At 33.3% G+C, this 25,516-nt stretch overlaps 3 protein-coding genes across 3 annotated transcripts; all 3 read left to right on the forward strand.

Annotated features, from left to right (window-relative positions):
* The first annotated feature begins 6,959 nt into the window (after window positions 1-6,959).
* On the forward strand, window positions 6,960-9,754 carry LOC145598297 (lysine histidine transporter 1-like). The gene is made up of 7 exons (XM_081654635.1): window positions 6,960-7,081; window positions 7,789-8,172; window positions 8,457-8,850; window positions 8,931-9,036; window positions 9,291-9,382; window positions 9,488-9,556; window positions 9,656-9,754. The coding sequence occupies exons 1-7, from the start codon at window positions 7,029-7,031 to the stop codon at window positions 9,752-9,754; spliced, it is 1,197 nt and encodes a 398-aa protein (XP_081510761.1). The 5' UTR covers window positions 6,960-7,028.
* Window positions 9,755-10,631: 877 nt separating this feature from the next.
* Window positions 10,632-13,965, forward strand: LOC145599362 (lysine histidine transporter 1-like). Its single transcript, XM_081655755.1, has 7 exons — window positions 10,632-10,771; window positions 11,586-11,969; window positions 12,674-13,067; window positions 13,206-13,311; window positions 13,518-13,609; window positions 13,698-13,766; window positions 13,867-13,965. The coding sequence occupies exons 1-7, from the start codon at window positions 10,719-10,721 to the stop codon at window positions 13,963-13,965; spliced, it is 1,197 nt and encodes a 398-aa protein (XP_081511881.1). The 5' UTR covers window positions 10,632-10,718.
* A 2,448-nt stretch (window positions 13,966-16,413) lies between these two features.
* LOC145599361 (protein PLASTID TRANSCRIPTIONALLY ACTIVE 10-like) lies at window positions 16,414-25,099 on the forward strand. The gene is made up of 12 exons (XM_081655754.1): window positions 16,414-17,193; window positions 17,709-17,768; window positions 17,859-17,888; window positions 18,155-18,228; window positions 20,340-20,421; window positions 21,257-21,330; window positions 21,459-21,525; window positions 22,725-22,817; window positions 23,201-23,377; window positions 23,469-23,519; window positions 23,888-24,039; window positions 24,398-25,099. The coding sequence occupies exons 1-12, from the start codon at window positions 16,441-16,443 to the stop codon at window positions 24,822-24,824; spliced, it is 2,040 nt and encodes a 679-aa protein (XP_081511880.1). The 5' UTR covers window positions 16,414-16,440; the 3' UTR covers window positions 24,825-25,099.
* Window positions 25,100-25,516: the final 417 nt, after the last annotated feature.

Raw genomic sequence — 25,516 nt, forward strand, 5'->3', positions numbered from 1 at the left:
CTTTTGTTTATGATTTTGTTGTTTTTTGTATTTTCATCATATACTTGTAGATGTTTTCCATGTAACAATTCTATTCTAATTTCTCATGAAATAACTGGTTTATTTAATAAGAAATTCAAAGAGTTGAGTGCATGGAGAGCCATGGTATATTTGAGGAGGGCACAAAAGAATATAATGTCCCAAACCTGAGTAAAGTAAAGAAAAAGGATCAAGAAGTGGAAAGTAGAGCTGTCAAAAGCTGACCCGACTCGAAATATCGACCCAAATCCGATTATTAACGGACCCATTTGAACTCGAAAAAATGGTGACCCGACCTGGACCAACCCTAAACCCAAGTATTTGAGACTCGAACACGAACATGAACCGACCTGGAGATGACCCAACCCGAATGTAACCCGTAAATTATTGACCTTAACCGGACCCGACCAGAACCGAAATTACCCAAACCCGTATTAACCAGTCAAAACTCGAATTTAACCCGACCTATTACTAACCTGATTTGAATTCAACCCGACCTGTTTCTAACCCGACCGAAATTTAACCCAACCTATTACAAACCCGACTCGAAATTCAACTCGGCCTGTTACAAACCCGAACCAAAATAAACCCGACTTGTTATTGACCCGACCAATTTCAACCCTACTTGTTATTGACCCGACCTAAATTTTGCCCGACCTATAACTAACCCAACCCAAAATTCAACCCGATTTGTTACTAACTTGACCCGAAATCGACACGACTTATTATTGACCCGACCTTAGTTCAACCCAAATTGTTCCTGACCCAATTTCAAATCACCTTACATTCAATTTTGACCACCTTATTATTATTGATAAAAGCATTTTGTCCAGGGAGACCAAGTCGGTCTAGTCCAGCAAAAGAAAGAAGCATCATCCCCAAATTTAAGAGTTAAATGTAGTATATGTTTGTTGTATGGTCAAAGGAGATAATTATCTTCCTAAATTACAGATTATAGTTCCCTAGTATGTTGCCATATATACCTAAACCCGAACATGACCCGACTTGCTTATTATAACCCGCAAATTATTGACTTGCCGACTTGAACCCGAGAATGACAAGACTTGGAAAGGACCAACCTGATTATAACTCGAAAATTATTGACTTGAACCGAACCCAAACATGACCCGACTTGGAGATAACCTGACGAGATAATAACCAGCAAATTATTGATTTGCCGACTTGAACCCGAGAATGACCCGACTTGAAAATGACCCGACTTAATTATAACCCGCAAATTATTGACTTGAACCGAACCCAAAATGAACCCAAGAGTGACCTGACTTGGAAATGACCCAACCTGATTATAACCCGCAAATAATTGACTCGAATCGAACCCGACTCGAAGCCGAGAATAACCCGACCTAATTATAACCCACAAATTATTGACTTGAACCGAACCCGACTCGAACCCGAGAACGATCCTAACTCGTTTTAACCCGTGAAAACCCGAATTTAACCCAACCTATTATTCACCCGACCCGAATGTAACCCGACCTTTTATTCACCCCACCTAAACCTGATAAGATGTATGACCCGATGTGACCCGACTCAAGCATGACCCAACCCGAACCCGACCCACATAGGTTATGACATTAACCCGACCCGAATTAAACCGACCCACACCAACCCGACCCATCATTTTTCTCTTCAAATTTCAAAATCTATTTTTGTCATCAAATGTTTACTCGCATTTTGATAAAAATTCCAATGCACGATTACAGCATAAAAATTCCAATGCACGATTACAGCATAAAAATTCCATACAGAATACCAATAGTTTACTTCCAACTCCAACAAGGTCGCATTCTCTATAATATTAGTTTATTTAAGCTTTAGCAAATTATGAAGTAGACCCACAATCAGATAATCCGTTCCAGATAGATTTGTTATTTTGAAGAGATTACTATATTTCATGCTACAATAAATAAAACCCATAAAACAATAGGAAAATCCCCAATGAGGCAATAAAATTAGTACGATGTATGTTTTTGCTAACAGGAGATAAAACTTCAAAAATTATACGTCCAATACACACATCTAACACCCAACTTCCCAATTTTTCTATGTTCTTCAATCAAATAGATACAGCCTACAATGTATGTTCTTCACTGATCCACAAATCCCTTAACGAACTGTAAAATGACAAAGTACGAACATCAGCCTAAAGAAGAGCTCAACCAAATAACTAGAGGAAAAATTAAGTCAACATCTTATCTGAGGCTATAAATAAAACCATGAAAGCACAAATGGAGCTCTTTAGAGATGTGTCTATAGTCTATACCCAAAACCAACCCCCCAAATTAAAGGACATGGACCTCTTTAGAGATGTACGGGCAATACTTTATATTTATATTAATGTTTTAGGCTTTTAGCTAGACTAAATCGAAAAGAATACAATCATCAGATCATGGAGCTAAGAGTAACAATATCCTGCAAAAATAGAATGTTGGAAGTGATAGAGTATAAAACATATTCCTGGGCCTCAACCATAAGCTTAAGCTTTTGGTTAAGTTGGTCCTCTAACATGGTATCAGAGCCAGCGTGACACAAAGGTCACGGGTTCGAATACTGCCACCCGAGCTGGCTGTAGTTCATCATTGCTAGAGCATATATTCAATTGAGATCAGAGCCTTTGTTGCAAATTTGCAATAATAGTGTATAACAAAGAACTAACATAAAAGCAATCATGTTATTGACAGCACTGGCAGAAGCTCAAGAATGGCCACCGAGCACAGACCACTTGTGATATTCGCAGGGAAGTTATTGACAGCACTAGCAGAAGCTCAAGAATGGCCAGTGTATAACAAAGAACTAACATAAAAGCAATCATGTTCACTGATGCATTTTCTCAGCCCTCTCGGGGGTTCCTGCAAGAATTGACAAAAGACGAAAGCAAGCAAATCCTTTATGCACTTGATTTGCTAAAAACTCCAAAGAATAAAATAGACCATGAATTCGAAATACTACAACCTTATATTTTTTAAAGTGCCAAGATTTGTTAGTTATTGGAATTAACAGTGATCAAAATTCAGTTGAGCTGACTTTCTTCAGCATGTAAACCGAGAAGATGCAAATAACAATTTATATGGCCAAATGTACAATTAGAGAAGAAAGGCAAACAAAAACATGCAAATTGGAAATTGGCCTCCCCCAGACAATGTGGTAATCATAGAATGAAGGTTTAGTGTGGAATTTGCACTTTCAATCTTCAGTAAAAAATCGATATCAGCACATCAACCTACAAAATTGAAAAAAAACAAGGTAAGTAACAAGTGAGTGTTGGAATACATATGATCATCACGCAATTAATGGGGAAAAAAATCCTAAGCCTATAGCAAGCATTAATTTTCCAATAAGAAGAGCTTAAATAGACACAAGAACATGTATAAGAAACCTTGTAGTTTTAACAGACAGTTGACATATCACAATAGCCAGTTGTATATACAGACGAGTGAGAAGGAATATACTGATCCAAATCCAACAATGAACTCTCTCCTCGGCTCTATTACAATCAACATCACAGAGGCTGCTATCTGATTTCAATGTAATACCATACTCTGTTGATCAGATAATATGAAGTTGTATTCTGTAGAAAACCATTACCTCTTTCTTCTCAAAAACTTTGTCATTTTAGTCACATGACTTGTTTAAAAAATAAATCTCAAATACCACTTTGCATTCCTGTGTTCTCATTAAGTGATTTCCTTCTGTATATATGCAGCATAAGACCCATCATTATTGCCCTGTCATATACAAAATATAAGGCAATTTTGCACATGCAGTTGCTTTTCAAAATGGTGCATACAGTAGCTTGCTATAAGCAAACACATACCTTTGATCTGTAAAAACCCATATTAACCTTCTACACCTCTTTGATCCTCAAGCTCAACGTTGTAGTCATCAATAGGTAGCAGTCCATCAACATGTCTCTTGACAAGCATAGCAACAGCTGTCCTGGTAAAGTTAAAGAAAGATAATTTTCAGGAATTAATTTAAGCAGTAGAAAGACAACAATTAAGATAAGATGGTGTTCTGTTATAGGAAGCAATAACCAGTCACTCTACTTTAAATTTACATCAAGAAAATTAATGTATGTTCAAACAAACGATTGTTAGCAATTTTTTAAAAGCATAGAGTCCCAGGTGACAATTAAAAAAACTTTGAATTCTTCGAGAATAAGTTGATGATACCACAGGTCCACAATATTATGATCCACAGACAACAGACCGCGGACCTTTATAAACCAATTCAGTTCAGAATCAAATCCTCTTATAATATTCCTTTATTCCCCAACCCTCCAAAATTTAAGTCCTCATCAGTTGACATCTCAATCTATCAAATCAAACTCAGAAGTGATAATAAGGTTGAAAGATAAGCCTATCTTAAAGTTTTGATAGTTTAAAGGTTTTCTACTACTTTAATAATGTAGGATGCAAAGAAACAGGGGCTTATTGCCTACCAGTACATTACTACATTAGTAGGTGACAAAACATGCTGCGTGTTTTGATATGGTGGTGATGACTCTGATGACCCACAACCTGAAGGTGAATTAACTGATGTGTAACTCAATCTGTTTAACTTGTTTTCATTCAGATGTTGATTCGGTTGCTTCACACCTTCCCTATATCCCCCCATCTTGCAGAAATTAGTATCTGTATTCAAAGATTGATGCCAACAGAACCGCAATCACATAAATCAAAGGTAAAAGCATGCAGTTGCTACTGCTGGAAACATTTTTCATGATTTCTTGGCATCTTTGACAAAATATTTTGCAAGTCTACTAATCTACAAGCAAAGCTTATGGTGCAAATAACATCTCAGCTATTATGTAGCACAAACACGAACAGGCACTATTAATATATACTCACTCCCTCCATATTAATAGTCACATATGCTCGTTCAGGATATTCGAAAAAATCAAAAGTATATCTTATATCTAGTAATGGGGTATTGGCTATTCAAAAAATATGACACATTCATTAAAATAGGGAGATCTTCTACATTCATTTCATATATATATTGTTAATTAAGAAAGATTAAAACAATGTAACAATTGATTCTGAATAGAGAAAATATAGTGTTATGCTTCTTTATGATACAATTTAATAAATTCAAACAATCCACAACCTTTCTGCAAGAGAATACCTAATCTATCACCCAAAGATTCCCTACTCGATATCAATCTAGTAGCCAGTAGGCAGTAAGTAAATAAGTATATTGTGTGATACCATACAAACAAGTCAAATAGTCAATTCAAGAGATTTGTAGCTAGTAGACACGGTGATTTTAAATGAAACCAGGTCTATAAGGTGATGATCGAATAGATTGTAATAATATTTTCTAATTACTGCATTTACCTTGCATAGATTAGACGAGCCTCAGATACAAGGAAGATATGACAGAAATCAGGAGCATGTTGAAGCATGTAGTTAGACTTTCTTGAGGCAGGTTTTGTTAAACTCCTGCAATAAAGCTTTCAGTTATTCTCATTAACATTACTAAAGCACGTCAATGAAGGGAGTTTATTGTGATAAAATTAAATTGATTGCATAATACTTCGGATGATAAATCAAGGGCTAAAAATCTTCTAACTTCTAACAAACTATTTATATTAAATTGCATAATCACTCTAATTATTTTTATTTTTAATTTCAAAAAACAAGAAATTAAACCTCATAATTAGATGAAATCTGAGCAGTACAAGCCAAGAAATGAAGAAATTATTTTGGGTATGGCATAACATTCAGTCACTCACGACCAATAAATTGAACATTTCAAAATCCTAAATTTAAAGTTTAAATGAAAACATGTAACACAGTAACAATCAAGTATGATCTAAACTAAATTCTAGATTACTATTGAAGATCACAATTTACCCGTACCACAAAATTCTGAAAATATATTGATAAAATGCAATCGAAATTCAAATACACAATACATGTTTTAGTCGTTCCGATACCACAAAATCAAAACTACAACATTCATCAATAATCGAATGCACAAAAAACATAATCATAAAAAAAATAAAAAAATAAAAAAAAATCAGAGGAAAAGTAAGACATACATCAGAAGAATTGGAGTTAGTTCACTACTCAAGAGGAAAGAATTATTGATTGTGTTTAGAGAATTGCTTGAGAATCGCTTGTAATGATCAAATCCACGTTAAACTGAAAACGAAATTAACGACAAACCCTAGATTAGAGAAAATTTATTACCAAAAAAAAAAATATCCGAGTCAGGGTCGAGTTCAAGATATGTGATTTATTTTTCCTAAATATTTGACAACAAGGTCAATCATGTGTTGTAGACATACTATTAAAACTAAATATTGGAATCATTCAACAAGGTAAGGTCGGAAGAAATTTTGTTTTTATGGAAATAATTACTATTGAAAAAATCTAAATAAACAAGTTTAAATCGTGTACAATTTACCTTTAGATATCAATTTGTGCTGAATAATGCTAACATGTCAGCAATTGAAGAATCCTAGTCTAAATAGAATACAATTTTTTCTTACAGCTCCATCCAAAATGTAAATATGGAAAAAATTAGAGAATCCTATATTTGTTAAGACACAAACTCTAAGACGGTAAGGATATCCAACTTCTAGTTTTGCCACTAGAATAAATCCCTATATAAATGCACAAAGTGAACTCATTAAATCCATATTATTATCATTCAACGTAGATTATAAAAAATTAGAGAGCACTTGCAAAAATCATATTGTAAAAATTTTATAGAAGTCCTAGAGAGCACTTGCAAAAATCGTATTGTAAAAAATCACAATTAATATAATCATGGAGGGAGTAGAGAAGAACGAAAACACTAGCTTTGACATAGAAAGTGGAGGAGAAAAGAACCAAAATATGATGGTTGAAAGCATTATTAACATCGGAGAAAAGAACGAAAACGTCGGAGTTGATAATAATGCTAACAACGGGCTTCCGGTAACCTCGAACGACCGAAAGGGGAAGTGGTGGTATGCTGCCATTCACAATGTTACTGCCATGGTGGGTGCGGGTATTCTCGGTTTACCGTATGCTATGTCTCAACTTGGATGGTATGATATGTCTTTCCTCTTCCATGCATGTTTAATTTTATTAATGTATTATTTTATAAAATTCTAATTTTGATAATATATAGGATGTACTTGTATGTAACAATACGTATTCTGATGATTATAAACAAGTGATTAAAAAAGTTTAGTTTTATTAATTAATTTCAACCAAGAAAGCAAAAGTAGAGACCACAATTTTTTTGTATATATATTGAACTAATTTTGTTCTAACCTTAAGAGTTTAACTTTTAAAGTTGATAATGTGTTATTGAGAGTGATGATTTGTATCATACAGACACAGTAGTCTACTTTCAATATGAAAACCAGATAATGCATATCAATCAGAATTATTGTTATCGAATTTTTTAAGGAGCAATGATTTTGGAAATTTTATTTTAATTTTTTCTTTTTTTTTTGAAAAAAAATAAAAATAAATAAAGTGTGAAGATATGTGAGTACGTCTACAATTCTATACGAATCCAATACGGCATACTGTATGATATTAGCAACCTTGTGATTTTGGATATTAATTGATCCGCTTTTGTTCTCGACAAATTAAAAATTATTATAAAGTAGTAATATAACTAAATTGTATGTTATTATATTATACAGAGTAATTTGATTTTATTATACTAAAAAAAATATTAGGCTAATATATTAGTTTGCATAATAATAAAACAAATGACATTGATTGAATGTTTGTATTTCAGGGGTCCTGGTGTGACAATATTAGTATTGTCATGGATAGTTACATTATACACACTCTGGCAAATGGTGGAAATGCATGAAATTGTGTCCGGGAAGAGATTTGATAGATATTATGAATTGGGACAACATGCTTTTGGAGAAAAATTTGGGTTATGGTTTATAGTCCCACAACAAATCATGGTTCAAGTTGGTTGCGATATCGTGTATATGATAACTGGAGGGACTTCCCTTATGAAAGTTTACAACATTCTAGTACCAAATGGAACCCCTATTAAGCGAACCTATTTTATCATGTTCTATGCTTTAATCCAGTTTTTTCTATCTAACTTACCAAATTTTAACTCAATCACCGGAATCTCATTCATTGCGGCAATTATGTCTCTTAGGTGAGTTTTCACTCCTTTAATTGCATAGATTGTGACTTGAGTTATATATCATTTTGAATTTTTAATGGACAAATTTAAAATTTAAAATTTAAAATTTAACTATAACCAAATATTAATGGATTTCAACTTATCAATTGAATTGAATTTAATATGTTGGACCCTAGAATTTTCAATTTATAGCTAGTTACAATGTCCATGTTTATTTTAATCCTTTAATTTATTAAAGATTATTTAAGATGTTTTACGTTGGATATTGACTTAGAAATTATTTTCATTAAATTCAGCTATTCTGCCATCGCTTGGATAGCTTCATCTATAAAAGGAGTGCAATTGGATACAAGTTATGCAAGTAGATATAACACTGATGCAAGTCAGATCTTTGGGTTTTTGAGTGGATTGGGAACAATTGCATTTGCCTTTTCTGGACACAATGTTGTTTTGGAGATACAAGCTACACTTCCTTCTACTCCAGAAAAGCCTTCCAAATTATCAATGTGGAAAGGTTCATTAGCTGCCTACATAATGGTAATGTTATGTTATTTTCCGGTGGCCTTTGTTGGCTATCTTGTATTTGGAAGAGTGGTTGAAGACAACATAATGGTCTCACTCGACAAACCTGATTGGCTCATTGCTATTGCCAATATCTTTGTTGTTATACATGTTATTGGGAGTTATCAGGTATTTCAAAACTTAAATTACTTTATTATAATGTTTTTCAAATCCTTCATTAAAAAAAAACTAATAAATTTTGTTATTAGGTTTATGCGATGCCAATGTTCGACATGCTCGAAACTTTTCTATCGCTAAAAATGAAACGCAAACCTAGTAAGATGTTTCGCCTATTAACCCGATCTACTTATGTGGGTAAGTCGTTTTTTATAAATTGTTTTGTTGTATTATTTTCTTTTCATATATTCATTTTATCAGGTAGATAATGTTTGTAAAAATTAAAAACATACAAAGTAAAATCACCAAAGGATTATAAATCATTTTCATTCTAAGAGAAAATATCAACTTTTATATTGATTGTCAATTATTAAGATGGAATACGTTTACATTATAATTCACTGGAGTACAACAATAATAATAAAATAAAAATTATATGATACTTTTTGCAGGGATTACTATGTTTGTGGGAATAGCATTTCCATTTTTTGGTTCTCTTCTTAGTGTTCTGGGTGGAATTGCATTTGCACCCACTTCCTACTATGTAAGTGTTTCTATTGTCACACCTTTTATCATTTTCATATATTATTATGTATTAAGTTATCTAATATTACATTTTATATACTAATACTATCTATATGTCTTATAGTTACCTTGCATAATGTGGTTGATAATTTGCAAACCCAAAAGATACAGCTTATCTTGGTTTTGCAATTGGGTGAGTTTTTAACTACAAATTTCATTAAATTTATCAATTTTTTTTTACTTTCTCTTCCCATCTTTATACAAGTACTTATTATAATTTTTTACATTACAGTTCTGCATTATATTTGGCGCATCACTGACGATCTTAGCCCCCATTGGAGCTATAAGAGATATTATAATGCAAGCTGGATCGTATAAATTTTTTTCTTGAACAATTCTAGATTTTAGATAGTCAGGAATAATAGGAGGTTAAAAAATTTCAATCCCACCAAACTTTTTAGGGGATTACCTATATTTAGGAAATAATGATACATTTCCCTCAAAAAAAAAAAAAAAAAAAAAAAAAAAAAAAAAAAAAAAAAATAATGATACATCGCTTTGTTTTGTAGAATGTGTATTGTATTCTATAAACAATTAATGAATGATAGTTAGTGTCATAATGTTCACCTATAAAATTATTGTTTTTTCATTAGTGATTATGATTATCGATCGCATTTCTCAATTATTAAATTTACAAAAAAAACACTAATGTTATTGGGATGGGCCATTGATGATCGGGTCTAAATTCTAATAAGTATTATTATTTAAATAGTTGAATTTAAAGCACCATTACTTGCTTATAGATCTAGTTCTCATATTATCAAACAAACAAAATCCCTTAACCTCGTTTATGCGGGTAAAGGCAGTGAAATTTTTATTGACGGACAAAAGCAGTACTATAGTAACAACATACTAAATATGGAGTACTTCCATTTATTCAGCTGAGAGGGAAAAAAAAAAAAAAATGTTTATGTAGTAATCAAAAATTGTTTCCACCTCAAATTTTTAGGATGTAGGAAACTCCAAACAAAATATTAGTTAGAAGACACCTCAATAAACCTGTCTTAAAAACAGAAAACTTTAAGGAAGTTAATTAATAAACACACGTCTTAACATTGGCTAAAATCCATATATATAAACTCAAAAATAGATTAAAATTAAATGCGTGACATTTGAAACAAATAAGTTGATGCATCAAGAATTAAGGATCTATAATATTAACATAAACAACGTCAACAATGGTGGTAAATGATAAGGAAAACACAGAACATGATAACAGTATTAACGATTGGCTTCCGATAACGTCGAATCGGACGGCAAAATGGTGGTATTCTGCTATCCACAATATTACTTGTATGGTTGGTGCTGGTATTCTAGGACTTCCTTATGCCATGTCTCAACTTGGATGGTACGTTTTTTTGTTTATAATCACCATTTTGATCGATTGCTATGCATTTTACATCAACGTGTATACAAATCTCGATTAATTTATGCTTTGAAATCATCTTACGATTTTATGATCACGTTTGTTAATTGGGATCGTCATAATTACACAAATATCATTTACCAATTTAATATTGTTTTTACGGGTGTTTTATAAATTTCTTACATTAAAGGATGGTTATTCAAATAAACAAAAAAGAGTAATAAAATCAATTTTAGGCGATTTAAGAGGTTGTTATTTACAATTTTCCTAAAAATCTAATGATTAAATAGATAATTAGTTTTAAAAATATGCCATGATTTTTTTTTTATACAATTAGTTTTAAACGTATGCTATGATTAATTCTTACAAGAAGACAAAATTGTTATTTTTGCATATGTATTGTTCTAAAGATTTGAGTTGTTTGTCCTACAACTCATGATCAGGCGATCTAAAGTGGTGGATCATCTCATGTTCCCCTAGTGGCCTGGTGCGATCTGTAAGTCCAAAAATTAGAATGCATACATGATTATATTTCGTTACACTTCAACTTTGTCAAAGAGAAAATTTGCTTTATTCTTTATAATTTTTTTTTCTAAAAATAAAAAAACACAAAAAAAAATAGTAAATTAAACATCCTATTATGTTTTTGCCTTACAAACTTTAGAAAATTGAAATTTTAGGGTTAATTAAGATTGCATGATAATAGGGACCTGAAATATTTAATTTCATTATCTTATTAGTGAATTATGATGATGACGAACAAAATAGGGATGATTGTTAATTCGTTGTGTTTCAGGGGTCCGGGTGTGACATTATTAGTATTGTCATGGATAGTAACGTTATACACATTATGGCAAATGGTGGAAATGCATGAAATAGTACCAGGGAAGAGGTTTGATAGGTATCATGAGTTAGGGCAATACGCATTCGGAGACAAGGTGGGGCTTTGGCTTGTGGTGCCCCAACAAGTTATTGTTCAAGCAGGTTGTGACGTCATCTACATGGTAACAGCGGGCAGGTCACTCATGAAGTTCTATAACATCAGTTGCCCTGACTGCAAGCCCATCAAGCTCACGTACTTCATCATGATGTTTGCCGTCGTTCAGTTCTTCTTGTCTAATCTACCTAACTTAAACTCCATCGCCGGTGTTTCCTTTGCCGCTGCTATTATGTCCCTCAGGTAGATTGTTTATTAATGTTATTTATGGAATTGAAGGTTTTATGATGACATTTATAGGCTCAGGGCAAAAAAAAAAATTATTTAGAGGCCTAATTTGTACTCCCAATTACAAAATAGTTTATTTTAAAGCTCCTTTCACTTCACATTATTTTTGCTGAACTAAACATAGTTTTTACTAAATTGAAATTATATTTGGTGACCTTAAATTATTTTTACTGAACTAAACTTAATTTTACTGAACTGAAATTATTTTTGCTGAACTGAATTTATTTTTACATATTTTCTATTATATTTCTTCTTCAAATTACTGAATTTTACTGACATGAACTTTTATTTTTACTGAACTGAAATTATTTTCACTGAACTGAACTTATTTTTGCTGAACTGAAATTGTTTTTACTTTATATTATTTTTTTAAGGTGAAGTGAACAAGGCCTAACATAATAACATAATATTTGAGGATTTTTTTTTTTAGTTTAGTATTCAATGGTGTATAAAAATATTGTTTTTGAAAATTGTAACTTGGGTATTTTGAGTATAATGATCATATTATTGGGAATCATAATGTAAATGAAGCTTTATACACCTTTTAAAGGAAACTTTGACATATATATTTTATACCTTATTAGGGGCCATATATATAAGATGCACCCTAAACTTAGTTTTTGTATGAACATGATTTAACATACTTCAATTAATTTTAGTTATTCTGCCATTGCTTGGGTGGCTTCAGCACTAAGAGGAGTACAACCAGACACAGATTATGGTAGTAGATATCACTCGAGTGCAGGGAATATATTTGGTTTTCTAAGCGGGTTAGGAACAGTAGCATTTGCATTTTCTGGACACAGCGTTGTTTTGGAGATCCAAGCAACTATCCCTTCAACTCCGGAGATTCCATCAAAAATACCGATGTGGAAAGGATCTCTTCTTGCTTATATAGTTGTGGCTCTGTGTTATTTTCCAATTGCTTTTGTTGGTTACCTCGTGTTTGGTAACAAAGTTGAAGATAACATCCTCATCTCGCTTGAGAAACCAGGTTGGCTAATCGCTGCTGCCAATATATTTGTTGTTATTCATGTTATCGGTAGCTATCAGGTACAAAATTTAAAACTATGGTTTTTATAGTTATCATGTCCTATATTAGAAAATCTCTATGGTTTTTATTGTTATCATGTCCTAGATTAATTAGAAAATCGTTTCATTTTCTTTACTATAGTTTACCTCTATTTGCAGGTCTTTGCAATGCCAATATTTGACATGCTCGAATCATTTCTTGTACTAAAGATGAAGTGTAAACCTAGTAGCACACTTCGCATTGTAACTCGCTCTTCATTTGTTGGTATGTTGTACTACCTCCATTTTTAGTTAGTAGCACTCTTCGTAGTCTAACTTATAACAAATCAAATAATATCTCCTTTTCATGTTATTTGCAACGATTAGCAATAATAATTTCTACTCTGCAAATACTCCGTAATATGAAACGTAAGGAGGTAGTATATAACAAAATAGAGTTGTTTATAACTATTTATATACTCTTTCATGCAGCTGTTACCATGTTCATTGGGATAATATTTCCATTCTTTGGCTCACTTCTAAGTGTCTTAGGAGGAATAGCTTTCGCACCCACTTCATATTATGTGAGTCTCTATCACTACACCTTACCTTATGTAATGCGTATCAAATTCACAAACATGATTACATATTATCATTTCGCTTGACTTGCAGCTTCCTTGCATTATATGGCTAATGATACGCAAACCCAAGAGATACAGTTTATCCTGGTTTTGTAATTGGGTTAGTTCTCAACTTCAAGCTCTATCTTCATACAATTACGGAGTATAATTTTATACTTTCAATCATATCTTATAAACTATGTCGTCATTTGTCATTGCAGTTCTGCATCGTTTTCGGCGTGTCGTTGACAATATTGTCTCCCATTGGAGCTGTAAGGGATATCATAGTTCAATTCAAAACCTATAGATTCTTCTCTTAATCACTTCTCTATATGGATCCAACTACATTTTTTTTAGCGGATCATCTTGTGGTTAATATTTAATGATGTACTAATGTTAAACTTGGAGTAGTAATGTAGACAAATTGGTTTGTAGGCAACTTGATATGTAACGGCGAATTCTTGTAGTACTAATTTAATCGCCTCTCCCCCAAGGTTTCACATTACAAGGGCATTTTTTCTTAATTGGTTTGTTATTATACCATGATCATTAGGGCCTTTAATGCTAGAATGTTAGATTAATATAAGTATTGATTGTAGTAGCTTAAATTAATAACGTCAAGGCGCATATTCTAGGTGCACACTCATGCACCTAGAAATAGTGTAACAACAGCACAATATGAAAATTAGTTTTTCACAAAGTGAACATAGGTATAAAAAATATGAATATTAGCTTTTCAAAAAGTGAACAAAGGCATAAAAATGTGTGATTTTCGATTTCTTATGTGATTAACTTCGATTGATTAGGTTATACTACCTCCGACAACATTTAGTTGCAACTTTGGGGTATTATTTGAGAGACATAAAATATTCCAAAGTTGCAACTATATGTTAACGGAGGTAGTATATGATTTTCTTAATTCTAATGAATTGAATTTTATCTGATTTTCTGCATTTTTTTTATTAGTGAACATAATCATGCAAAATATGAACATATGCATAGGTTTCCTTAAATGTGAACATTAACTTTTCAGAAAGTGAACATGGGCATAAAATATGAACTTGTGCATTTCAGAAAGTGAACATAACATTTCAAAATATGAACGTAAGCAGTTTTCTTAAAGTGAATAAAAGCATTTAAAAGGTGAACATATGCGTAAAAAAATATGAACATAAACATTTAAGAAAGACAGCATATGCATAAACATATTTAATTAATATTTCATGAACAACACTATATATTTACATTATGAATATTTGAAATTATATATGAACATATAAAATATTATTATGAATATAATGCATTTAATTATGAACATAAAAATTTGAAGTAATAAAAAATAATATGATTATGAAACATATGCATTATAAGTATTAAATATTCATTTTTTTACATGTTCATTTTTTATTATTAAATGTTCATTTTTTCATGTTCATATTTTTTTACTAAATGTTCATTTTTTTTTTTTACTAAATGTTCATTTTATAGTGCATAGTGTTGATTTTTTTTTTTATACGTTGTTGCACGTATCTAAGGTGCACAAGGGTGCGCCTTAGAATAATTGACGTCAAGGTATCAAAAACTGACCCATTGGCCAACTCAACCCAATTCGATAGTAATCCAATCCAAAATTTAACTTGTTTGTGTAGGCATAATAATTTAACATAATTCAAATTCGAACTAAACTTATTCCGACTTACTCAACCAAATCCAACTTAGTTATCTGAATTGACACCGATATATTTCTATTATCACTATCGATCACTAGTAATCTTTACTAGAGTTTGTAGTTTTGTACTCATTGAGCAATCTATTTTAAAGTGTGGGTTAGGAAGGGACGAAGGGTGAAGGAGGTAGCCTCTTCATGTCCTTAGGGACTGCCTCAAAGCCTCTTAAATTTGGGCTTTTATGGACCCTTAATTTAAGCATGCCAATGATTGATTTAATAATAATATGGTTTATTACGTAATAAATGAAACTTTCTTATATGGTATATCAAATTTGTGAAGCTAAGATTGTTTAATCATATTCAAATTTTACCACCTTGAATTTTTTATCCAAGTAAGATCATACAATCTAACAATCATTAACACCTAAGATCATAACAAAATAGAATCAATAATATAAACATGGGTATTAAAAATTGACTCGATCCAACTGAACTCAACAAGGCCTGTTCTTTTCAGCGTAATTTCAGTTCAAGTCCAATCAGTTCAGTTTAGTTCCTAATTTCCTTTTCTCATAAACAATTCATTTCAGTTTAGTTTAGTTTAGTTTAGCTTAGTTTAGTAAATCAGAACAGACCCTCAAGCTACATAGACACAATAATTTAACATAACTTAAACTTGAATTAAATCCGACCCAAATCGACAAATCATTACAGTCATTAGGACTGACAATCCCTAACCCAACCCGATAACCCGATCAGAACCTGGCCCAAATTGATTAAGAGAAACCTGAAACCGACTCAAACCGAATAACCCGAATTTGACCTAAATTTCATATTTCGTAATAATACTACCTCCGTTACATGTTATGTGCAACGATTAGACATTTTTCCTCTCTGCTTTATGTCAAATCGTTGCACATAACCTGTAAAGGAGGTAGTATTAACTTTTACACTACTTTTGATACTGTAATTTTTAAGTATAATCCAAAATCTAACCCGAATTCAACTTGCTGACCCAAATTACCACCCGTGCTTAAATCATGCATTTTTAACCCGCGCAACGATTTAAACCAACTCTATCCATTAGCATGCACCTTACTCCATCTTCCTGACTCTGCACTAAATCATGCATATCCTTCAATCCTCTCAATTCCTCCCACTCTCTCTCCTCTCTAAAACCCCCCTTAAACCCTCAATTTCCAATCTCCAAAACCCTAATTTCTTCCCCAATTTCTCTCTTCTCTCTTCTTCTTCAACCTCTTTTCTTCTCCCCAAACCCCCAAATGCCTATGCTCCCGATGAAGTCCCGGTTGACGAGACATTCCTCGAGCAATTCGGCCCGAAAGACTCGGAAACCGAGGAAGAAGCCCGAAAACGGAACTGGGTTGAGCGGGGTTGGGCGCCATGGGAGGAGATTCTCTCTCCTGAAGCCGATTTCGCCCGAAAATCACTCAATGAAGGGGAAGAAGTTGCATTGAAAGACCCCGAAACAATTGAAGCATTCAAGATGTTGAAACCCAGTTTCAGGAAGAAGAAGATGGAGGAAATGGGGTTGACTGAGGATGACTATTTTGCTAAACAGTTTGATATTAAGGGTGAGATTTTGGAACCTTTGAAGACTTACTGGGATGGCCCGTTGGTTGTTCGGCATGTTGCGCCTCGCGATTGGCCGCCTCGGGGTTGGGAGGTTGATAGGAAGGAGCTGGAGTTTATTAGGGAAGGTCATAAGATGATGGCTGAAAGGGTTGATATCAAGGATTTGGATAATGTTATTAGGGAAAAGGAAGGGATGTCTATGGATAGGTATAAAATGTTTCTTAAGCAATACCAGGAGTGGGTTGAGTTTAATAAGGATAGATTGGAAGAAGAGTCTTATGAGGTTGTTTTTCACTCACTTTCTCTTATATTCTTGCAATAAAATAATTGAGTTTAATTTCCATGAATTTGTGTTTACTGTTGTGTTACATTTCCGAAATTATATTCCTTTTCAATGCGTTTGAATGATTCTAAAATTGGAAATTTGCTCCTTAGTTTTTGGATTATGATATACCCAATTTAGTTTGTGTTGATATCATGCTAGAATAGGGAAACATTAACAATTTTAAGGATAAGGTTGCGTATATCGATATCTACCACACCAATTTGTAGATGAATCAGGGAGAGTTGTTGTAATGTGTTAGTTTTGTGTGGCATCTTTTGATGAAATTAGGTTTGATCTTTAGAAGTTGCCTATTGATTTATGCGGTTTAGGCTTCAGTTTGTGTAACAGGTTGTTTGGTTGGTATGTTGTAATTGTGAATGCTATGGTTTTGCTGTTGTTTGTGAGTTGTAACTAATAAGCATGATTCACTCATTCATTTTGCTTAAGTCTTGAAATTATCAATGTTTATGCAGCAAGATCAAGATTATCATCCAGGAAGAAGGAAACGAGGAAAAGATTATGTGGAGGGAATGGTAGGCTGCTGTTTATTGACTAATTTTAACTTAGATGCTATTACATGAAATGTAGAGCCCTTGATTGATCATCAATTTCCATTTTTGCAGTATGAACTACCGTTCTATTATCCTGGACAAGTAAGTTATTCTGGACTCTCTTGAGTAGTTTACTTTAACTGTTGATGAAGCTTTCTATTTAGAAGTATGGCTTGATCCTAGTTGGTATCTGCCGGACCACCAATCTCTAGATTATTGGTTTGAGTGAAATACTCTGTCTCCTGATCAATTATTGATGTTACATTCATCCATCCATCTCTAACTGGTTTTTTTCTTGGCTAATTGATGACTGCCTGCAATTGCATTCATGTAACAGATCACACTTGACATTATTTCTTTGGGTACAGATCTGTTTTGGCCAGGTGACTACTTTACACCTATACCAAGGAGCATTTGTGGACATTGGAGGAGTATATGAAGGGTAATCTATCCATCGTCTTGGTCTTCTTTCTATATTGCTTTTTACTCCCTTTTCTTAGATCTGAAAAGGCATTGAAAGGGACATAATCCAACCTTTTTAGTTTATTTGTTCCTTTAGTTTTGTTGGAGGATGTTGTATACTGCATGATTGTCAATTCTCCCTTAAATAATTAAGCTTCTACCCTCCCTCCCTAGTTTATAAGATTTTTTTTTTTCCCCTTGTGTGTATGATCAATTTACTCATCAATCAAAACACTTTAAAATCTTTGGAATTTTTTTTTATCAGTTCCTTTATGAAAGGGCCACTTTGTGAGAACTGAGAAACTTTCTTTCTTTTCTTCTTCTGTTTTTTTTTTTTTTTTTTTTTTTTTTTTTTTTTTTTTTTTTTTTTGTTTTTTTTGTTTTGGCCATATAACTATTGTCATAGTTTTAGTATCATCTTCCGGAATTTGCTTTGCCATATTTTATGCTTGGTATACATCATTGATTTATTAGTTAGGAGAATATAGTTGTTAATTGTCACTATTGTCATCTCAGTAAAAAAAAAAAAACATAACCAAAGCCTTAATCCCAAAGATGGGGTCGATTACTCGAGTGGTCGACTACATAAGATTTTTATCTCTAGTACTCGCCAACCATGATCCTCTCCTTCTATTCTTTTCTGTCCAATGTTATATGCTTCTGCAAACCCAACTTCTCCATGTCCTTAAACTCATTCCATCGGTCCATCCAAGTCATATTGGTCTTCCCTTGCCTCTTATAAAGATCCCCTTGCCTTAACCCTCTACTATCCTTACTGATGCGTTTTCCAATCTCCGCTTGAATACTTAACCCAACATGATTGGTTCTCCCTTTTTTTTATACTTATTGACTTATTGTCATCTCATCGTAATAGAGAAAATATTGGTACGTTATGTATAAGATGGAAAAACAAAGAAATGCAACTATTTACCCATTATATTGGAGTTTTATACATGTAGTATAGCTGTATTATAATTCTGCTTCAGTGTGAGAGATATGTGTTTTTGCCCAATTTATTATGCTTTGGGTAAAATCTGATGATTTGTTTATATTTATTGTGCAACCGGAAAACTGATACATCTAGGAAGGATAAAAAATTTAAATAAAAAAAAGGCACTGTTATATTATAATTGATAAAATCAACCTTCATCCCGGCTACTCATTATCCTGGGCATAGTATGTCCAATGTGAATTGCTCCTACACATATTACGTACTCAAGCACCCTATTCAAACAAACAATTTTCTGATGTTACGCAGTATCATCCATAAATAACACTTTTCTTTATCTATATGGTTTTCGTGGCTCTTACATCAGTTATATGAATTTTGAAATTGCATGCACTATCCTTCGTAATGTAAATTTCTATAAAGTGGAAATGTGAGGCATGGAGAGGGAGGGCCAACAATCCTCCTGGGTCAAATCCAAAAGAAAAACAGCACTGCAGTCAATGTACATATGAGAAAGTAATTTCAGATTTCAGTTATAGGTAAAGCCCACCGGTAAGAAGTTACTCTCTCCCACAAAATAAAATCACAAGACCCCAGATCTAGAAGATTCAATCACCTTTCCAGAAAACTCACCAACATGATACCAAAGGAAGCTGATTGCCCTATTATCTTCTCCTCCTTGTGCACAGTGCACTTATGTGTTACGCTGAAAGTCAGTAAGAAACCTTAGGTGCTGCAAATTGGCAGCAGGACATCCCCAAAGGATAACCCCTGCCATTTCTAAGAACTGGTTCCATGGTTAACAACTGGCTTGGAGAAAGGGATTAACTAGTTAGGTAAGGTAGAAACTCAAAAAATAAGCCAGATTAGAGAGAGGAAGGGTATATGCTGAACTAGTTATTTTACAATTTGGGAGAGAGCAAGCCTCTCAAAAGCATATAACCATCCTAATCTACTGCTGTTTTTCAGATATGATCCAACCAATGTTCATCTTCTATTCTTCTTCACTTAACTCTATTTTTCTTCTTTGACTCTGTCTGAAGCTAAGTTGATTCTTAGCAAATACTTGCCTTTGTTAGTTCTAGCATTTAACCTTTGTCTGAGTCTTCCACTAATATGCTTTTGTGCACCATCCGTTTCAGGTGGGTTCCTATTAAGAACAATGATTGGTACTGGATTCGCCAGCACATAAAAGTTGGCATGCATGTTATGGTTGAGATTTTGGTGAGTAATTCAAATATTTGTTTGTGCATTGCTTCTTTTAATATATCCCTCCTCTTTGAAGAACTGGGGACCCACACATTTTGACTTTTGAACACTCCTATGAGTCCTATCAATATTGCCCCTCATCTTTTATAACAAGTAATAAGCTTGCCTTATTAACTTTGTTCTAAATTCATATGGAGTTGCAACAGAATTTTGAGATATTTACAGGACTTGCCGCATGAAGTTTCTATCCTCAACTTCATGCATCATAATTTATTCTGGTGTGTGTGTGTGTGTGTGTGTGTGTGTGTGTGTTGTGCGGGCGCAGGCGCGTGCATGCGTGTGGGTGTGGGTGTGGGTGTGGGTATGTGTGTGTGGGACTTGTATTTATCCATTCTATCCTCAACTTCATGCATCATAATTTTTTCTGGTGTGTGTGTGTGTGTGTGATATTCATAATTGTGTTTTGTGTTGTTCTTTGTTCTAGAATATTCTATTGGTGCAGCTGTAAGCAGCACCTGAATTTGAAACAAGAGGCCCATTATAAAAGTCTTTTTCTACTTTCTGTTATCTGCTTATGATGCAATTACTGGTCAGAGGTTCCTCATGTTCTGGTGCAGTAAACTGTTCCGCTGTAAACTATTTCTCTGTTTATGTTCCTTTCTGAATCTAAGGATAATAAATATTTCATAGGAATTTGCAAAATTGCAAGGGAGATTAAAGACTTCAGATACATTAACAGATTGTCAATTAGTCTTCAAATTTGCATATTTGCAAGTTCCAGTGTGCTTTATCTTGCTAGTAACTGGACATATTAATGGCTCTGTGTCTGACATCTTACTTTGCATTTCAGGCTAATAGAGATCCTTATCGGTATAGATTTCCTCTTGAATTACGTTTTGTCGACCCAAACATTGATCATCTTATGTAAGCAGTTCCCTTCCTCATTAATTTCCTCAAAATTTTAGTACTCTATTATTTTATTGTCAATTGCTGTTCAATAATTTGATGCTTGAATTCTCCTTTACTCAAAACATTGGTCTCCATTTTTGCAGTTTTCAAAGGTTTGAATATCCACCAATATTTCACCGTGATGATGATACTAATCTTGATGAATTACGAGTAAGTAAATTACTTCTCTCCATAGATTGCTGTGTTAAATATTCAAAGAAACATTGATGTTTATTTGCAATGTTTGCTCACAACCTCACACTATACATATGGCGATGTATCCTAACTCTTTGACCCATTGTTTCTCCAAGGCTTTTTACTTCCTGCTTATGTCAGTTGTAAAGAAGCCATAAGTCTATGATTGCAAAGAGGTTGTTTCAGTTCAATTCTTGATCTGAAAAACAAAAGCAACGTCTGGTTGTCTGGTCTACTAATCTTCTACGGTTCTACCTCATAAGATATAAGAAGTGAAGGACAATTTGCTGAGGATTGCTTTTTTTTTTTTTTTTTTTTTGTTTTTTTGCTGAGGATTGCTTTCAAAACATGGAAATTGAATAAAGAAATCCATGTCCATAATAGGGAGGGCTAAGGGAAGTTTAGATGTATATGAACTTTTCTCTAGCCAGTACCCAGCATAGACCAGTATTAAAAAATATATATATAAAAAAAATATATATTTAAAAAAAAAAAAAAAAAAAAAAAAAAAAAAAAAAAAAAAAACAAGGATTTTTTATTTATTTTTTTTATTTTTTAGTTGAAGGTTCCAAACAGATTGCCAAAGGAAAAACAGTCATTTTGAAATTAACATCTTCAATCGCTTGACTGATTACCTATGAACCTATCCACTCTCTAGACTTTTCTTTGGCATCTGGGCTATTGTCCCAATCACTAATTAATGACCCTCCTAAATCCGACAAGCAGTTATTAATCGTGAAGGATATGTCTTCATTTCAATCTTAACCTTCGGCTTTGTTTTTCATTGGTTTTTCTATTAACCTCAATTCAGAAAAATTCTCTCCGTCTATGATCTCTTAGCTTTGGTAAAAATTATGTTTAATTCTTTTAGTAAATTATTATAAGAGAAGAAGTTGGATGCATTGTTCAAGTTGTTAATATCCCTGCTGAATGTTGGAGTTTGGTTTGATTTCAAATTTTTAATGAAATAAAGCTATTCTCAAACAAATCACATTTGCATTTTAATAGATATAAAGCGAGTAGGTGATTGTGTCTAATCTTATTTGAAAGTTGTTCCTGTTTGTACATTTGTGTGCGGTGAATTTAATAGATATAAAGCGAGTAGGTGATTGTGTCTTATCTTATTTGAAAGTTGTTCCTGTTTGTATTCTAAATTGAAGCTGCTTTGTATTCAGCGTGATTGTAGAAGGCCTCCTGTTCCCAGAAAAGATCTAGGAATCAAAGTAGAAGAAGAGTCTCTTTTGTCTGATCATCCATATGTTGACAAGGTAAAAATAAGGTTGATGCTGACTTTCCAGAATCTTTCACTATCTTATGTTTACATCTTAAATATTTTAATCATTATATATTCAATAGAAAGATAAACTTAGTATCTTGACAAAACACTACATAGCTAAATAGCTTAGTCAGTTAGTTTTATAACTATTCTGTTTAGAGGGAACAAACATCAGTCTATGCACTGATTTTGTTGAAGCGAAGAGCCACTGCAAGTACCGTGTAATGTAGATTAGATAATTTTGACAGAAATCAGAAACATTTATAGAAAGAGAGAAATTTAGGGTCACCATGCCCCCATCAATTGTCAAAACCTGCTTGGAGTGCTTGCAAGACTGAATATAGTTTAACCATTTACTTGTTCCATATCATGCAGTTGTGGCAGATTAATGTAGCTGAGCAAATGATCTTGGATGATATGGAGGCTAATCCTGACAAATATAAAGGGAAGAAACTGTCAGAACTGACTGATGAAGAAGAGTTTGATGAGCAAAATAGTGTGGAACACACAAAAGTTTATTACAAAAACTCACTGTTGCCAAAAACAATATTGGTAAGCATAATTTGTCTGCCAAATCACTAATTATAGTTTTGAGTTGGCGTGTTGGCAGTACTGCTACTGATGTTCTTCATGTGGTTGACAGAAAACAAGTGTCAAGGAACTTGATTTGGAATCAGCTTTTGCTGAGCGTCAGGTTGATCACTTGCTCCTCTTATTAAATGTTTCATTTTCTCTACCCCTCCCCCCTCCGGTTTAAAAAATAAATAAATAAATAAAACTAAAGAGAATGAGCAGAGGGAAAAGAAATTATCGGACTACTGAGCAAATAGAAATGAAGTTCTACCGTTCTCAAATTCTCATACTATAAAAAGATAGGTGCCTTATTTAGTTGCCTATGGTCATTGATGATCAGTTTATGAAAATTACCACCACTATGAATAAAAACATAATGTAGAAGACAGCAAGTTTTGGCACAGTTTTGTTACCTAATTACCAAGGAGATGTTATAATCCGTGTGCATTATCTTAGTGCTTTGCTTATACATGTTTTCCTTTTCTTCAGCTTCACAATAGACTTCAGAAGGAAGCAGAAGAAAGAGGGGAGAACTACAAAGTTGACAAATTAAGACGAAACATAGAGATGGATGAGTATGATTTCATCCACTGGCGTCGTTCGTTTGAGGAAAGAGAAGCTCTTCTGCGAGACATAAGCTGGTATTTTCACTACTCTTAGGTGCATTAAACACTTTAACTTTTTTCTTATTTCAGGCTTTTGACCTGTATGATCCTCCTCACCCCAATCCCAGAAAATAACTGGGTAAGTGCAAACTGACTGCATGTAACAAAGACTAGAAGATAAAACCCGGTGTTTCTTTAATTATTGGAATTTAAAGTTATGGACAATGTGACAATTTGGCTGCAGTCGTCGTACGAAGAAAGCCAACTTATAGTAGGGTTTTGGGAAATGAAATTAATTTAAACTATATCTAACAAACTAAGTGATTTAAAGTATTTTTTCTAGTGTTGAACGTGTCCTTAATTTGCTTAGTACTAAGACTCGAATTTATTGCAGCCGCCGAACTCTTGGCCTACCACTACAAGAACCAGGGAGATATGTTGATCCCAGTATTCTTGGCAAAGATCAATATGACCCTTCTCACCCCTTGTATCGCTATGACTATTGGGGAGAGCCAAAGAACTCAGAGAAGAGTAAGCAGGAGCGGATGACAGATGCTCACAACAAATCTATCGTTGGAAAGGGGAATGTTTGGTATGAAATGTCTTATGAAGACGCAATTGAGGAAATGAAGCATAGGGAAACCCAACCAAAGGGCACTGCAGAGAGGCAGACAGACGAAGAATTAGGTTTAGATGATGATAGTGATGATGATTTTGACTACAGCATTCTAAGCGACTTGAGTGCTGAGTATGCTAGCCAACCTCATGTGAACGGGACAGAATCACCCAGCATATCAGATGAGGGTATGTTTGAAGATTAGTTTGCAACTTTGCAATGAGTCAGAAGAAAAGTCTGTCAGTTGTACAGTAAATTTTTTCTTAGGAAAGTAGGAAAAATCAGTGCAGACTTCCAGTAGTATGAGAGCAATTAATAGTTGAGGGTATTGAGTATTTATATATATACTTAAAATTTATTGTGTGTTATAATGAGATGTGTATCTCTAAACTCAAGGATATGGACTTTTGTACAGATCGAATAGAAATGAATTTTCTTGAGCATGATTTTGGCTTAGGTTTGCTTTTCAAGTGGATTGACGATCAGCTTAAATTTTTGCTCGTCTCAGTTTTGCAGTTAAGACATGTTTTTTCACCATTATTTGCCTGAATATAATTTGGGGTGAAGGTGAGAAAATTTACCACTAACAAAAGGTTATGTTTGGTTCACCTTAATTTCACTTTTTTTGAGTTCAACAAAAATAAATTCAAAAAAGTTAAGATAAGTTCTGATAGAGATTAATAAGGGCTACCAGCCGATAATGGTAATCACCAATAAGACAACTGCCAACTGCTGCTTGCATTGGCATAACCATTTTGCATAAGATCAGCAACAGATTTGGGGAAGACAATTTTTTTTGACAAAGATCAAGTATTTAGCCAGATGTAAAGAATATGCAATAAGATTATGGATGAATTAAGAATGTAAAAGTTCAGCGACAATCAAAACAAAACATGT

Source organism: Chenopodium album, chromosome 20, assembly GCF_948465745.1.
Source record: "Chenopodium album chromosome 20, dcCheAlbu1.1, whole genome shotgun sequence".
NCBI classification, from domain to species: Eukaryota; Viridiplantae; Streptophyta; class Magnoliopsida; order Caryophyllales; family Amaranthaceae; genus Chenopodium; species Chenopodium album.